The sequence below is a fragment of the Balaenoptera borealis genome (assembly GCF_965194805.1).
Source record: "Balaenoptera borealis genome assembly, chromosome: 6".
In the NCBI taxonomy this organism is placed as follows: Eukaryota; Metazoa; Chordata; class Mammalia; order Artiodactyla; family Balaenopteridae; genus Balaenoptera; species Balaenoptera borealis.
The window spans coordinates 81,564,216-81,581,428 of NC_138863.1; the positions used below are offsets into that span (position 1 = coordinate 81,564,216).

Below are 17,213 nucleotides of genomic sequence, written 5' to 3' on the forward strand. Positions count from 1 at the left end.
GCACACGTACCGATCTGGGCCGAGTGGGCCCTCCTGGCCATGTTCTTGGCTCGCACAGCCTCCTTGATGCGGTCCACCTCCTGCTGGTAGCGCTTGCGGTCTCGCATGGCGTTCTCCTTGGCCTCCTTCAGTGCGCTCTCCAGCGCCTTGACGCGCTCGGCCGTGGCACGCAGGCGCTTCTCCAGCTTGGGCAGCTCACAGCGCAGATCTGCGTTGTCCCGGACCAGCTGCGGCGGGAGGGAGAGGTGGGGAGTTACGGGGCTGGTGGGGGGCGGGGGGTGGGCAAACCCACTGCGGGGGCTGAGAAGGTGACAGGAGAGCAGCTAGAACCACCACCCGCGCGCCCCACCAGGGTCGTCTTGGAGAGTCCGTAGGGCCATAAACGGTGGGACCAACGGGAATAAAAATCCCATACCCTGAGGCTCCAATTTGCCAAACACAGGATTCACGGGTACGAGAAAGCGGGGAGGGGTGTACGATAGAATCAAAAGCCATTTCCAGCTGTAGGAAGCTTTCAGGCTTGGGTGGGATTTACTGCCTCTTTTGTTTGAGGGGTGAGGAGGGGACTTGCCAGAGAAAATTGACTACTTGGACATTGGCATGTGAAAGATAAGAAATGTGAAGCCAGTTCAGACACGCTGAGTGAAAGGCATTCATGTTCTAGAGCTCTCTGAAGGCCTCCTTCCAAGCCAGGTCACATTGTCTACACCAGCACCGGGTTTGGACCCCACTTTGCAACATATCCAGAGACTAACGGGTAACTCAGGGATACTGTTCATTCCTTCATTACCTAAGACCCTCAGTTAAGAAGGAACAGGCTTGCCCTGGGTTAAGAATGGGCTCCAGAGCCAGATCTGTTACTGCCTGGCCATCTGACCTGCTGTGAGTCACTCAACCACTCTAAGTCTACATGCTACATAAATAGGATCATTGTGGGAATCCAAATGGATCAGGAAAAGTTTTGAGAATCTTAAGTGCTAAACAAAGGTTGAACTATTGCTGGGTCTACACCTGTTTTCTTTACTCCTGTATCTCCACCCAGCACCAGCTCCAGTGCCCGGCAGAGAGTAGGTTTTTAATAAATATTCATTGAATTCATGAATAAAATAACTAATGAAATTCAGAGCTCTATTTCAAGTTCCCCAGTAGTTTCTGCTTTTCTATTTCTCATCGACAATTTGCTTGAATGACTTCAACCATGTTGAATCTGTCATCCTCCCTTTGGGGAAAAATGCCATCATCAGTTATGTTGAAGAGGATGTAACAAGTCAAAGAGAAATGACATCCCCTCGGCCACGGGGTCCAAAATGTTGGACCATTTTTATCAGATCCCAAATCTTGAGGATTTAGGGAAAACCGTCATGAACATTCCAGCATTTAAACAGAAAGGAGAGAAATAAGCTGCCTAAGTCACCGGTAGGTTTGGACATGGTTATTGCTCTCTGTCACTCTAGACAAACTCCAGGGTGTTGCAGGAACCCAAGAGGATGCCCAAGAAATAGGGCGACAGTGCAGAGAGGGGGCTGGTTCCGGCCTCAGTGCTCCCACGTGTGGGATGAAGCCAGTGGCTTCCTTGCCCAGTCTGCTTCCTCATCTATAAAAAGAGGGAGCCTGACCCAGCTCGGTGGCATCCACTTTGCATTCTGTGGAGTCTTTGGTTCCACAGAGGGTCCTGAAAAGCATCACGGGAGACACTGAGGCCAGCTGGGGTTGGAGGCTGGGACAGGAGGCAGAATGAAAAGACACAACTGAACACCGTGTTCCCCAAGCCCCAGAGAGCTCACACTCAATTCCTTATATTTGGCTTCTATCAAAGAAAGTATTTTAGGACTTCCCTGGCGGTCCAGTGGTTAAGACTCTGCACTTCCACTGCAGGGGGTGCGGGTTCGATCCTTGGTCGGGGAACTAAGATCCTGCACGCCAGGAGGCGCGACCAAAAAATAATATAAAAAAAAAAAGAAGGTATTTTCTATACAAGGGAAGTCACTGAAGACTAAAAGAGTTCCAGGTCCCTTCCAGCACTGATGTTCCCTAGTGATGTATTGTCCTTTTACCTTCTGTATCAGAGTCACCTCCCTCACTAGGGCCGAATCCAGTGGGGCTTCTCTCCAGGAGAGAAAGAGAAGCAGGAGGAAGATGACGCAACCCTCCTACCTGTTTGTGGACCTTAGTGAGCTGCTCCAGGTTATTCTCCAGGAAGGAAATTTTCTGCTTCTGGGCAGCGCTGCCTCCTCCCTCGTCGCTGTCCAGCTCTACACTCTGCATCAACACCAAGGGGTCAGCGGGACAGGCCTCCACACTGCCCACCCCCGGTCCCAACATCATGTGGATGAGCCATTCGAAAGAAAACCCCCAATCTTACTAAAGGTTATTCTGAAAGTGAAAATGAAGAGTGGTTCTAAAAGTTTAGACTCGACCTTCTTCCCAATTAATTTCCTTGATCGGTACCAAAAGTATTCTTTCTTTGGACAGCTGACAAAAAAACTTCAAATCTTTTTTTGAGGGATTCAGATTAGATACAGCTGTCTTTGTGAAATATACCTCTCCCTTGCATGCAGGTAAATAGAGGCTTTTCTTTTCAAAAGGAAGTGTTCCAAAACTCATTAAGAAGAACTAGTGTGAAAACATAAGCCCAACAGGATAGGAATAAAGACACAGACGTAGAGAATGGACTTGAGGACACGGGGAGGGGGAAGGGTAAGCTGGGACAAAGTGAGAGAGTGGCATGGACATATACACACTACCAAATGTAAAATAGATAGCTAGTGGGAAGCAGACGCAGAGCACAGGCAGATCAGCTTGGTGCTTTGTGACCACCTAGAGGGGTGGGATAGGGAGGGTGGGAGGGAGACGCAAGAGGGAGGGGATATGGGGATATATGTATACGTATAGCTGATTCACTTTGTTATACAGCAGCAACTAACACAACAACGTAAAGCAATTACGCTCCAATAAAGATGTTAAAAAAAAAAAAAGCCCAAGACCCAAATTTCATTTCAAACATCACAAGTGAGATAACAAGTCATCAAGCTGTGGGAAAGTGTCTGTGGTCCCACTGGGAAGTCTCAATGGCCTCTGCTTGTCCCTTCAGCTTCCAATTCCATGAAATTACTTAATGAACCCGTCTCAGACTAGTCACGGCATCTGCGTGCTGTGCTGGATCAACTCTCAAAATTTATCAGATCTTGAGATTGATAAAAACACTGTTCTCCCAGCACTGCCACGCTGAGTGGCCAGATAAGTTGGGAAATACATGTAGAAACACATCCTGGAGTCCAAAAATGGCAAAGCACGCTTGCTTTGTCTCATTATAGAAGAGATCATCACCCTTCTCTTTCTGAGACGTGATGTCTATATGAGCATCTCAAACCTGTCTCTTTGATCTAAATCCGGGGTTCTCAAACCCAGAAGAGGATTTGTTAAAACTCAGATTGCTGGGCCCTACCCTCGTCTCTGAGTCAGTGGATCCAGGGTGGGTCTGAGAATTTGCACCTCTAGCAAGTTCCCAGGTGACGCTAGTGCTGCTGGCCAGGTGGCCACACTTTGAGAACCACTGGTCTAGGAATAGGTTCTTCCTACGGAGTTTTATATCATGAAGTCTGGGAAGTCTGATCTCAAGCTCTGCACCCTCCTCGGAACACCTCCTCCCTCCGACTGAGCCTTTTTGGTTCTTGTCATAACCTCTCCAGTCTCTGTCTCCATCACCTCTGCTCTGGCCTCTCTCTCCTCCCTGGTCCAGGTCCTCCAGTCATTTCTGTTTTGATGATGGTGATCACTACCTACCTGCCTGACCAGTGCCACCTTGAGACCTCCCATCATTCTCCACCCTCTTTCCTTGTTTTTATTTCCAGGCCTCCAAACTCACTAGAATCGTGCTGTCAGGTGCCACGAGAAATCCGTGCTCTGACCCTCAGCTGGACACTCCCACCACTGCTCAGCATCCTTTTGTTCATCCCCAGCAAATCCCCGACAGCTGCCTGAGCCTCCTCTAGTCTCTCTGGGCTCCCCATTCTCTTCTTTCTTCCCCATTGAGGACCTTCTTCTCCACATTAACTGAGAATATCAAAGTCTTCAGATGCATCTCTTCCCACTGTCATATATTTCCCTACGAATGTCTCCATATTGGCTTCTCCATGTATCCTCTCTGGGAAAGTGGGCCCTTTCCATCTACCAAGCCTAATACATTCCCCTATACTGTCAATTCTGTCTTCTCAGATCCGACTCCATCGGTCACGTCCTCTTTTTTTAATAATATATTTCATCCCTTTTCCTTGGCTCCTTCACACAGACCCCCATGCACACACTTTTCTTAAATATACCTTCTGTCCATCCTGTCCTACCTCTGGGTATGCCCACTTCTCCTCATCCATCACTTTCAAATATCTTTAAAGCGTAGCCCCCTTGCTGTTTCCACCTCCCCCCTCCTGAAACCTCTGCCAGCTGCTCTGGGGGTTCACTGTTCAGTGACTCCCAAGATCACTGTCACTGTGTGTGGCACAAGGACCAAAGCAGCTCAGACTCAGGAGTCACACAGACCTGGATTACAATCCCATCTCTGGCTGTCCCCAGCTGTGTGATCTCGGGAGGTCACGTAACCTCTGAGCCCATCTCCACAGCTGCAAAACAGAACACTAAGAACCACTTACATGGCTCCTGGGGAGAGCAAACAAGACGCCGGATGTTAAAGTGCTTCGTACACTCTGACCTGGCCCCTCATGGCCTCTTAACAAGCAAAGATGAGGCTCTAGCCCCTGACTTCCACGTTCCTGACATCGTTCACCAGGCTTCAGGGCCACGCTGTCTGATGAGACCCCTCTGGGTTTTCCCTGCATCACTCAGAGGTTTTCACACTGCTGCCAGATAGATATGTGTTCGTTTGAAAGGATATTGGGTTGGCCAAAAAAGTTCGTTCGGGTTTTTCCATAAAATGTTACGGGAAAAACCCGAACGAACTTCTCTGGCCAACCCAATAACTTCCTTTTACTAAGAAGGAAAAATCAGATGGAAAAATGTTCCCAAGTATTTTTTCCCCCTCCAGCACATTCTTTTAATCACATTTGCTGGCATGAAGTAATTAATTTTTAAGCATAACCAGCCCCGATTTAAGCAAGTGATACTTCAACTGAAAATGATTCATTCTGGCCAACTTTTCTTTTCTTCTCAGTCCCATTCACACAAACTAGAACTCACTTTTTTAACCCGGGCGGTCAGATCCTGGACGAAGAGTTTACGGAGGTTGTGCAGAGTCTGTAGTTCTCGAGACTGGAAGAGAAGATTGTTAAAATGCCACTTAAATGAGGGAACACGCTGAATTTATGACACAGCTGGCACCAGACTGTCAACCCCAGACATCTCCATAAATCTCTGTAAGCCAACCATCGAGGCCATGGGGCTCCCCACTTCCTCCGACCTGCCCACCACTCATATCCTCCCCCTCCACCTGGCATCTTCCCAGGGGCACCCCAAGGTTCAGAGACTGGGAACTCAAACAATGAAGTGTAAACTAGAACAAAGCCTGCTCGTTTGCTGTGTTTCAAATAGAACCTTTTTTTCCCTTCAACCACAAAAATTCAAAAGTTTTCTCATAAAAATTCCTGGAGGGCTGTGTTGTACCAGAATGGACTCTTTTTTTTCCTCTAACTTATTGTGTACATGTTACACAAAATGCCAACAAATTTAAATGAAAAGTTAGCCACAGTTTCTCCCACCCTAACTGACCGACATTTTTCATGTTTCCACACCCCTCTGGCCGTGGTCCATATGCTCCTTTGCTTTACATCACTGAGCTTATGGACTTTCCACCTGGGTGACCCTGGACAACTTATCTAACCTTTCTGTGCCTCAGCTTTCTTATTTGTAACCTGAGGATAAAAATAGTAGTTACCTCATAGTTGCTGTTATCAAGCTTCAATGAGATGATCCTTATAAAACTCTTACAACCGTTTCTGGCACATAGTAAGCATTCAATAAATATTAGCTAGTGTTAATGTATTGATGCCTCATAATTGACAGCCATTTCTTCATCAGACTTTTACTGCTTCCTTTGGTTGCTGTTATAACTTTCATGAAATTAACTTCTTGGGGGCATTTTTTTTCTTCATTTTGGAGTCTTTTCTACTAATGAACCCTTAGGAATTAGACTGCTAAGACAAAGGTCTAAGTCAAATCTGGTGACCTCTGTTAACAAAATCGGAAAACCAAAATATTTCCTTCCATTTAAGTCTCCGTGTATTTACCACAGGACGTACGACTAGTTCCCTTAAAAATATTTTCCCATAAGGAGAGAAATACGCTTGCATTTATGTTTTTCAATTTGTCTAAATTGACCTACTCTAACACAGAATGTCAAGGGATGGAGCTCACACAAGCTCACAGAGAAAAGGAAGAAACAGGCTCTAAAGCCATGGAAATAATAAGTTTCTTGGAATAAAGGTTCTACGTTAATTTAAGGTCATATTACTGGGTCCAATTCCATAATTGTGTTGAAATAAAAAGCACCTGAAGTCAATTGCTTCCTCAGATGAGGCAAATTACTTTCTGCAGGAGGCCAAGCGGGCCTGCTGTTAGGAACACCGTGCACGCGGTGCGTGCCCAGGGCTGAGCCACCGGCCAGCAGGTGCAGGGGGGCTGCGCCGAGCTCTCAGCGATGTAGCTGTGCCGCCTGTGCCCCTGCCCGAGGGAGCTCGGCCGCGGCCCCCTGCTCTGCGAGCTCTCTCTCCCGCTTCAGGGGTTTCATTACTGATTGAACCATAATCACAGTAAATACTTTCCATGAAAAATGCCACCACCCCGCAGGGACATGAGAAGAGAAGACCCGGGTGTCTTGTCAAAGGGCCAGGCGATTCTTCCAGGCCGAGCACCAAATAATCCAGAGTCCGGAGTCTGGCGACTTTCTCTCATGATCGTTTGTTTTTAGGTAACTTCAATAAACAGTTTAGGAGGGGCAGTTCAAGACCTTGGAAACAGTTGATAAGTTGCACATGAATGCCTGCGTAACCCCATTTTGGCTTCCTGGGGCAATGAATTTTCCTCCATCGTATTCATTATCATTCCTTCACCCACCCCAATTCCTTTGCCTTGTGAAGTAAGTCACAAGCCTTTCCTGGCACGGACGCTGCCCTCTGTGTAAAAGCTCAGGGCTCAGCTTCCTGTCACAGGGGACAGCGAGGGTGGGACCAGAGAGGTGGGGACACAAGGCCCATCAACGCAGCAGGAGGAGAGGTCCAGCCCCAGAGCCCAAAGCGTCCTATTAAAGCCAGATGGCTGCCTGGGACCCCAGAGACGTCCCCACCGGCTGGTTGGTCTTTCCCAGCGTCGCCCCCTGGAGTGGGCTTCACAGACCCCAACCCCTGGGTGGCAGGTCCCACCCGGGCCCTGCCCAGACAGTCCAGGAGGCAGCGCAGGCCTAGAGCTAAGGAGGGCTCAGCAAGGGTCAGCCAAGGTCAGCAGGCCTGCCCCTGAGGAACACTGACAGCTTGGGGAGGATGTGATGGAAGGATAAGTAAAAACACCCACGTCTGGAATGGCACAGACCACACAGGGTTCCAGTTTGGGAATTGAAAGCGTGTGTGTGCGTGATGTGTGTGGACGGGCAGTGAGGGCTGCAGAGGGAACGTGGGAGGCTGTGTCAGTGGGTCCGTCCACGTGTGAGGGACCAAGTGTGTTGTGTGAGCATGTGTGTGTGGTAGGGGGGCCGGGGAGAATGGATGTGAGGGTGGGAACATAGGTGAGCGGGCTGGGGTGGGGGGAGGAGGGAGAGGGAGAACCAGCGGAGGAGGCTAGTTAGGAAAATGTGTTGTCAAAAGTGTATTCAGTGGACTTCCCTGGCAGTCCAGTGATTAGGGCTCCGTGCTTCCACTGCAGGGGACATGGGTTCGATCCCTGGTCAGGGAACTAAGATCCCACAAGCCGCTCGGTGCGGCCAAAACAAAACAGAAAAACATTCGAAAGGGCAAAAGAACATGCTCATGAGTGAGTGTGAAAGACAGAAAGCTTGTGAGTCTGGGAGAGTCAGCACGTGGGGTGTGTGTGAGTGGGCGTGACAGAGGGTGTGAGAGTGAATGAGCAAAAGTGTGAGTGTGCCAGTGAGAAAGTGTGGTCACTAATGAGTGTGAATGTGTGTGTCAGCATGTTATGGGGTGTGCTGGGTGAGTAAGAACTTGTGAGTGGATGAACACAGGCGTGAGAACGTGAATGTGAGGGCCTGTGGGTGTGAGTGTGTGTGAAGATATGTGTGTGAGAAAGAATAAGTGATTGTGCCCGAGTGTGGGTGAGGCCGTGAGAGAGAGAGAGAGGTGAAGAGTGAGCTTCTGGGTGTGGGCGTGGAAGGTGTGTATGCTGGGTGAGAGTGTGCATGAGAGAGTGCAAGGGTGTAAAGGAAGAAGAGATACTGAAATATTGATCTCTGGCTGGTGGGAATACAGTAACATTTTAATGTTCAATATATTTCTGAATTGTTATAATTATCTATGATTATGGGTACCACTTCTCCAGGAAAACAGACGCAGAGGAAGCAACTTCATGGCTTCATTTCCGTTTCCCCTCCAGCTGCCCTGTCCACCGTCTTCTCCACCAGGCTCAAAAGGCCCAACTTCCTGTGAACAGTCATCCTACTTCTGTCCTGAACGGCTTGTGCCCTCCGAGCCCACACCTGGCTTTGAGGAGCAGCTAACACTGGCCCAGGGGCCAGAGTGCAGCCTCGGGTCCAGCCCTGATCAACCACTTGCCTCCAGTCTGGGGTCACCGAGTTCTTGGATTCAGGCTGAGTCCCACATAAATTCACATGACATGGGGATGAAATCAAAATGCATGACTGTATCTAAACAACAGTTTCTCTCGGTTGTCATGTCACGTGAAATGACTCGACGTGTTCTCACCAAATTGAGAGACTATTTGGGGTGTCTGTCTTCAAACACAGGCTGCGTGGCATTTTGAAGGGCTCTTGAGAGCCCTCGGAGCCAGGCACCCCCCAGGGCCACTGAGACAGAAGTTGACCAGAGGAGACAAACCCAATGAAAGGACAGAGAAAACTAACCAGGATCTCAGATGGTGAGCCCTTATTCCAAAGGGAAGTAGATCTGTTACTCTTCCGCCCCAAACCCTGCAGGTCCCAAGGCCCTACCTGGCCTGCACTTCCTCTGGCCTTGACCTCTCTGTGCCTACCTCCTGCCTTCCCCCCTTCTCTTGGTCACATACACATTGATCTCCCTGTTGTCCCCCAACATGCCTGCCATGGGCTGACCTCAGGGCCTTGGCACCGGCTGTTGCCTCTCCTGGAAGGCTCCTCCCCCGGACATCCCCATGGCTCCTTCTTTTACCTGCTTCAAGTTCCTGCTCAAATGTCACCTCCCAGTGGGGCCGCCCCAAACCAGTACCCCCTGCACTTTCTATAACCATCTAATGGAGGTCATGATCTACATCCTTATTTCTCACTGTCTGTCTCCCCCAGGTGAAAGACAGCTTCACAAGGGCCAGCATCTTAACTCTGTTTTGTACGGATGCAACTCAAGCACCTAAAAGCATGCCAGCCCTCAGTAGGTGCTCAATAAATATCCATTGATTGTTGCATGGAAGTAAGTCACAACATACAGAGGCTGTAAAATTGCAGGCACTGATTTGAGTTTAAATCTCAGTCAGGGCTCCATGGTTACAGTCTTAAGGATGGATGGATGGATGGATGGATGGATGGATGGATGGATGGATTGATGGTTAGTCACTCTGTTAAGACCTGGGGAATAAATTCTACAGCTCTTATGTTTCCATAGGAAGTTTTATGTTTAAAATGATATTCAAGAAAGGCATGCACAAATAAAATTTTAGAAGAAACAAATTCAAAAGTTCATAAACCAATCTGGTCTTTGAGACTAAAATGAGTTGGGAAACATGTCAACATACCACTGTCTCCTCCAGCCCTTTGAGGTCCTCTCTGGCTTGTTCTCTTTTATCATTGAGCAATCTAAAAAACAGAAAGGAACTGTGAACCACCAAAGGGGCATCAGAGATTCTCACAGATACCATTTGCATCTGCAGATAAGTCAACAAAACAAACCAACTCACCCAAATGGCCATGGTCTGCTTTTAAACTGGCCTGACCTAACCTTTATATTTGGGTATCTGAATCACCAAAGTAGACTTTTTAAGACTTTGCAGGGCAGTGGGGGGACTTCCCTGGCAGTCCAGTGGTTAAGACTCTGTGCTTCCACTGCAGGGGGCATGGGTCCGGTCCCTGGTCCCTGGTCAGGGAACTAAGATCCCGAGTGCCATGCAGTTGGCCAAAAAAAAAAAAAACTTTGAGAGGATGAGTGAAAACAGAGGAAATATTTAAAGCACACTCACAAGAGCTTTTCCAGTTTCATTTCTCTCTCTTGGTCCTCTATTTTCAGCTTGTTATAATCAGAACTGAGCTTCTCCTGTTCCAGTTGCAGTTTCTGATTCAAACTGAAATGGAGAGGAAAAAGCAGTACATTCCACATCAGCCTGAAATTCTGAGTCATGCTGCTAAAGACGTGGTTCTGTTCTAACCCCATTAGCCCTGTGCAATAAAGGCGGCAATTCTGGAAGATTTGGAGGGATCAGAGAACAACCTCACAGCTTCCTCCCTGCCCAAGTGAAAATGAATTTCTGGGAACATCTAAGAGGCATGAAACATAAGGCTTTGAGAATGTATTTATAGTTGGCTTGCGCAAGAGCTTTGGGAGGGAAAATAATGAGATGGGAAAGGGGCCGAAGTTTTAAACCAGAAAAACAGAGCCCGGTAAGAATCCTGCTTTTCCGCCCTACAGATGGTACATACGCACTCCCAGAACCTTATTTGGCCACTTTGACCTTCCCTTCCTCTCTGGTCTGATGCTCCAAAAACATCCCCTAAATCCAAATCCCTAGCTGACATAGGGACAGTTCTGTTCTGTGAAGTCTTGGGGGCGAAAGGGGGCAGTGGTCAGAGAGGGGAAACACAAAGAAAGTCCAGGGGCTGTTGCAAAAAAAGAAACTCACCATCCGGTTGGGGGTATTTGGGCACCATTTATATCAGCCCGGTCCTTATAAAACCTTTCATACGGCCATGCCTACATGACTGTTGACAACAGATGATACACTCTCCGAAGGAAAACCCATATGAAACGCAAAGGCCAAGGAAATGTCCCCACTTGTCAACTCACTCAGAGACCCTCCATCTCTCTCCCCTTCCTTCCCTCCCCTCCCCTTCCAGTTGAACAATCTGAGGGTGATTCATCAGCATAACAAATAAGAGTCACAGTTAAAGGGGAAAGCTCGACATGACATACGTGGGAGCATGGGGGTGGACCAAAAGAAGGGGAGAGGCGATGCTAAGTGCTTTCCTAGGTAGACTGTGCACAGAGCCCCATCACATCATTTACACGTTTGCTTTTAAAATGCAAATGTGCTGTGTGAGTAGCTCACGGACATTGAGAGAGAATGAAACTCCAACTCCAGTTTGATTCCTGTTTGGCAGTGTGACCCTAAGTAAATCATTTAATCTTGCTTCCCATATAGAAATGTTTCTTCATCTATAGAAACAGAGAGGAGGGAACCTTTAGTGTAGACCCGGGGTGGCTGAGAGGGGGAGGACAGGGGAGGAGGGTATCAGTGGGTGGAAGTGTATTTCAATATAACTGGTTTTCTTTGTTTTCCTATGTCTTTAATTTGGGGCATTTAAACACAGCCTGGGGACTTGTGTTGATGAGGCGGGAAGGTGAGAGGAGTGGGGAGGGGTAATTACTGAGCAGGGGGCTCTTCAGCAGCTACAGCAGGAGAATGGCCTTGAGACCAGCTGCAATGCCCTCGAGCGCAGACACACGCACAACAGCACGGGTCCCTAAGGAGTGTGCCCCTGCGTGTGCCCACACGGCTCTGGGGCGTGCTGTGTTCAGGTATGTGTCGGGCTGAGGCAGTGGGAGCTGACTATCTTCTCTGGAGCATTTCTTAACCCATCAGAAACCCTGAAGCAGAACTAATTCAGGTTTTTTGGGGTTTTTTTTCATCCTCTCATAGGAACAGCATCCCCACCTTCTGAGGTATGTGTCTGCCCAGCTGAATCACCAACGTGCCCCTGCTCCGCGGGGACCAGGCAGGGCAGCTGGGCCCGCCTGCCACCTGCCCACCAGAGCCCCCGGAGGCTCAGCTCCAGGTGGGGAACAGACCGCAGAAGCATCACGTCTAGCTCGCTGAGGCACCAGGGCCAGAGACCAGGGTCCATGGGACGGGGAAAGCAGAGACCTCCAGGCTGGCCCAGGGGCCGTGCCCGCCCCAACGCCCCACGAGCCCCCGGGCCAACTCACTCCCGAATCTCATCGATGATTTTCTGCTTCTCCTCGATTTCATCTCGGAGTCTGGACAGCTGCTTCTGATGAGCTTCCCGGTGGCTCTCCATCTGCTGCTCCAGCGCCTTCTGCAACCCAGGCCGGGAGAAATGTATCAGCCACTCGTTGGCTCTCAGCCGGCTCTGTGACAAAGCCCTTGCTCGCTATCTCCTAACCCATATCCCTCAGCTGTCAGATCCCCAAACCGGGGCCCTCAGAACCCACCGTGCTTTACAGGGACAACAAAACTCAAGGATCTGTTATAAAACTGAGTGGTCCCTACAGGAAATTTAGCCCATTCCATGAGTAAAGGGTCTCCCCCTGAGCTTCTATAGCTCATCTGAGCCACACGGCTTCTCTCGCCAGGTCAGTCAGAGGGCATGGACCTCTTACCACCTGGGTGACCTCAGACAAGCCACGGAACCTGTGGGGGTTGCACTTCCTCACCGTGAAATATAGATAATTTCCCGGCCCTGCCCACTGCATGGATTTACAGTGATAGTCAAAGGAGACCTTTCCACCAAAGTGATGCAAACCCAGGAGAGGGGTTTGCCTAAAGCTAATCAAAAGTTCCACATTTTCTCCTATCTCATTGTATCCACCTAAAAATCTTATTTCCCAATCATCTTTCCCACTTTTCCTTTTCTGTTTAAAATGTAACCAAAAATAAAGATCTCTATGTTTAAGATGAAAGCTCAAATTTGGGCTGTTTCTTTAAAAGATAGAGGGGATAGATGTTTCCTTCCATTCAAAGAAGGGGCGACCATTTCTGCAGAAGTTGTGCGGAGTGGCCCCATGCAGTGACTGGAAGGTGTGCTCTCTCCTTCTTGGTCATGAACAGGAAGAGAAATGTACCAATACAACATAACTACTATCTACAGACACCTTGGGATTCCTGGACACCTCCACCTCCATCTCATTGCTAAGCCCGGCCACACTCTGAGAGCAGCTCTGGTGCCCAGCCCCGGTCCCAACCCCCCTCCCTCCTACCCTGCCACACACATCTCTGAAGGAGTTGGATTTTCCTAGATCAAGGAAATCAGTCCAAACACGTGCTGGGCTCCTGGAAGGGGCTGCGTACACACCTTCATCTCCTCAGCATCCTGCAGCCGGGTCAGATGTTCCTTTTCTTTATCCTGGAAGCTGACTTCATGCATTTTTTCTGTTTTGAATTTTAAATGATGATTTAAGATTTAACTGGCAGGACTCACACCCAAAAGTAAAAATTAGAAAACAAAAAAAAGAATGGGGTGAAACATCAGCTTATCTTACCAATTACAACCATGGTATAAAGGAACGTGCCTCTGAAGGAGGACTTCTGGCTTTTTAAATCAAGGCTGATCTCTCCTGGGAGATTATCGAAGTCCTTCGGGGACAGTGGCGATTGGAGGGGAAGTGCTAACTTGGAGTGGTCACGCTGCAGCTGACCTAGCTGTCACCTCACGCCTCGGAGGACTGGTTCCCCCCGCCAGGCCTGGTGAGCTACTCCTGGGCAGCACACATAAACGTGCTTTGTCAGTGATAATGCACTCTGCGAATATTAGTGGTGTTTGGATTCGTGCCACTATTAGAGTTTCGGAAGGAGCTAATTTACCTCCCATGGGTATTCTCTAAGAATCTGGAGCAGGAAAAAAAATCTAAGGATAGGCACAAAGACAATAGCAATATAAAATAACACTCTCCAGACTAAACAGGAAGGCCACGCCTCGTACTGGGGGCAGGGCTGTTATGTGGCACACCTCTGGGAGGGAGGGACCGGTCCCAGCCTATTCTTGGGCAGTGGCCCTCCCTGAGCACAGCTGGCAATGGGCAGCCCGAGGTGGAGGGAGCAAAAGCGTTTCGGACAGTGGCATTCAAGTCATTAAGTATCCTCTCTAGTCTGTTTCACTTTATTTCAGCTCTTCTTGCTTTGACTTTGTTTCCACTCAGTGGCACCACTGCAGAAGCCATTTACCAGAGGGAAAAGTCCTTTTCCCTGTCAAGTTTTGGGTGGAGCATTCTGTTCCTAACACCCCTTAGCACATAAAGAAAACCTTACAAGGTCAAAGCGGGGGGTGAGCGTTTTCTCTTTCATCGTTAATTTACCTTGGCATTTGAAGCAAAATGTATTTACTGAGCAAATGACTATAGGACAATAAAGGAAATAAAAAAGGATAGCATCATCGCCAATCCTATTACCCTCTCAAAACCATTTCCTTTCAAATATTAATTTACAGGCCTTGGAACATAAGCATCTATCGATTTTTAAATGTTATAACCACAGTCAAGATGAAATTACATATTATGACGTTTAATCTAATGCCTTGTAAGCACTGCTGCACGGCCTTCATGTACTTCATCTCCAAGATGAAAAAAATTGTTCTTTTAAACAACACACCATAGTTCATTTAACTGTTGGACATTTAGGTGGCTTCCTTTCCTTTTTTTTTTCACTAAGTAATTCTGCAATGAACATATGAGATTTGAGGAGCAAAAGGTATGAGAAGTGTTGGAATTATTAATATGTATTTTCAAAATGCTTTCCAAAGGGACTCTACCAGTTTTCGTTGCAACTCATAATATGATCTGTGTGTTCCCGTTTCACCACAACACCTACATTCTTAATCCTGTTCTGGTTTCTACATTTCTAGTCATTTCTCTCAAATCTCTTCTATTTATTCACATTTATTGAGTGCTTCCTATGTGTTGGGCACTTCACTCCAAAAAGGGGCTCAGGAGACTGCCTGGCAAAGGAAGAGCTGGTTCAAAGGATGGGGGATGCAGGTAAGCCGTGGGTGCACGTTCAGGCTTTATATTAAGAGCAACAGGACACCAGGGAAGGGTCAGAGGCCTGGGGTTGGACCCGAGGTAGAACTTGATTTTGGAATCCTCCTTTGGAATACAGCCCAGTGGTCAGCCTGGAGCAGGCTGGAGACGAGCTCCTCGGTAGATGGATGCGGCCACAATTCTTAATTAGGATTAAGGATAGCGACAGTGAAGACGGAGAAGAGCAGAACCAGAGAAGCACCTGGCAGGTCGAATGGACAGGCCTTGGGGACAGACTGGACGCAGGAGGTAAAGAAGGGAGAGGATTCTGACTTGGGCAGCAGGGTGGACAGAGGGAAAAAGGGAAGAGGAGCAGATATGGGGTGGGGGCAGTCTTCTAGACATTTCTCTCCCCCCCCCACCCCGCCCAATTATGCCATTGTTTTCAGTAGACCTAGAAATGCTTTAATTGAGCAAAATTAAGCATCATGAGTCCAGCCAACTAGAGAGTGTGTGATTGAGGCTGAGAGTCTGACACCTGCAAAGTGGTCAGTTGCTCACCTTGGGCTCGGAGCTTGGCCAGCTCCTCGCTGAGCGAGTCTTGCGACTCTTCCAGCTGCCTCCTCTTCTGCTCCATGTTCTGCATGTAGTCGGTCAGGGATTTGATCTTGGCTTCATGCTTTAAACAAGCAAACAGATAAAAGGGAGCAGTGAGGGCTTCCCTGGTGGCGCAGTGGTTGAGAATCTGCCTGCCAATGCAGGGGACACGGGTTCGAGCCCTGGTCTGGGAAGATCCCACAGGCCGCGGAGCAACTAGGCCCGTGAGCCACAACTACTGAGCCTGCGCGTCTGGAGCCTGTGCTCCGCAACAAGAGAGGCCGCGATAGTGAGAGGCCCGCGCACCGCGATGAAGAGTGGCCCCCGCTCGCCGCAACTAGAGAAAGCCCTCGCACAGAAACGAAGACCCAGCACAGCCATAAATAAATATAAAAATAAATTTTAAAAAAAGGGGCAGTGAATGACTAGCAAGTGGCCATCCTGGCTTGCCCGGGACTGTCTGACGGGACGACGCAAGAGAGGAGGAGTTCTCGAGTCCTTTTTGTTGAGTCCCAGCACCCAAATGGTGCATATTCTACCCTTTGTTTGGGATCTGTCCTTTTTCTTCCATGTGCTTCTCTGCTTCGTTCCCCACAGACCCACTCAGGGCCGTGCCCTTCCTCACTGTCCTCTTAAGTGAGATACCAAAGCCCAAGCTGCTTTTCCTCCTTACAGAAAACAGAGTGTGCTGGAGAGAAAGGGACTGGGAAAATGTCAAGGCTGAGGGCTTCGTGCTTTGAAACAGCACCTCTGGATTTCTTCTTTGGAACTCAAATATTATGTCTTTTCTTTTTCTGTCTCTCAAACACACCAATTCCCGTCTCGGGGACTTTGCATTTACATTTTCCTCTCCCTAGGAAGCTCTCCTCGGCACCCTCCCAGACATGGTCCTGGCTGGATCCTTATCACTCAGGCCCCAACATTTTCTTATAGCACCTAACTTCTGCTTGATTTATCTATTTTTTTTCTACTTGTTAGCTCCATGAAAATAGAGAGTTAATAAATAATAATGGTGTGAATGAATGAATGAGAGCTCGTGACTGAATAGGGACAGTAGTCACTTCTAGGCAGATGGAAATATGCAGACACTCCCCCCTCCAGATCTACAGGGTTCATATTTAGGCAGGAACACTCTGGAGACTGAGCTCTAATCTAATGAAATAACCTCTGGGAAATGGGACCCTGTTGGAGCAGTTGTTTTACAAGCATAGCTTTTGGTGACAAGGAAGAGTGTAAACAAAGGAGATAACATCATTTTAACTGGAAATATTTTGTCAGATTCCTTAGATCATGTCAGAAAATAAAGAGCCAAGATTTCTCTTACTTTTGAACCCCAGGCAATTATGACTGAATCTTTGGCTTTATGTAAATTGTAGCAGAGTACAAAATAGCACCTAATGGAAAACTGTATTTGTTGCTAATGCAGAAAGCACTGTCTAACTAAAACCATCCTAATATTCTTGACTCCGATCTCATATACCCTGAGTGAGTGTCACTCTAAGATCTGGGCAACTGTCCTGGGCCCTACACTTTAGAGCACCCCACTTGGGCGGT

General features: G+C 48.3%; 1 protein-coding gene across 2 annotated transcripts in view; it reads right to left on the reverse strand.

Annotated features, from left to right (window-relative positions):
• The window catches only part of KIF5C (kinesin family member 5C), a 174,442-nt gene that overhangs the window by 19,363 nt on the left and 137,866 nt on the right, over positions 1-17,213 (reverse strand). For both annotated transcript variants that reach the window (XM_082397238.1, XM_082397239.1), the window contains exons 17-24: positions 15,624-15,741; positions 13,403-13,479; positions 12,297-12,406; positions 10,336-10,437; positions 9,895-9,955; positions 5,191-5,262; positions 2,155-2,259; positions 11-227 (exon numbers count right to left, since the gene is read on the reverse strand). In XM_082397238.1, coding sequence (XP_082253364.1) covers positions 11-227; positions 2,155-2,259; positions 5,191-5,262; positions 9,895-9,955; positions 10,336-10,437; positions 12,297-12,406; positions 13,403-13,479; positions 15,624-15,741 — 862 coding nt within the window. The remainder of the gene's footprint in view (positions 1-10; positions 228-2,154; positions 2,260-5,190; positions 5,263-9,894; positions 9,956-10,335; positions 10,438-12,296; positions 12,407-13,402; positions 13,480-15,623; positions 15,742-17,213) is intronic.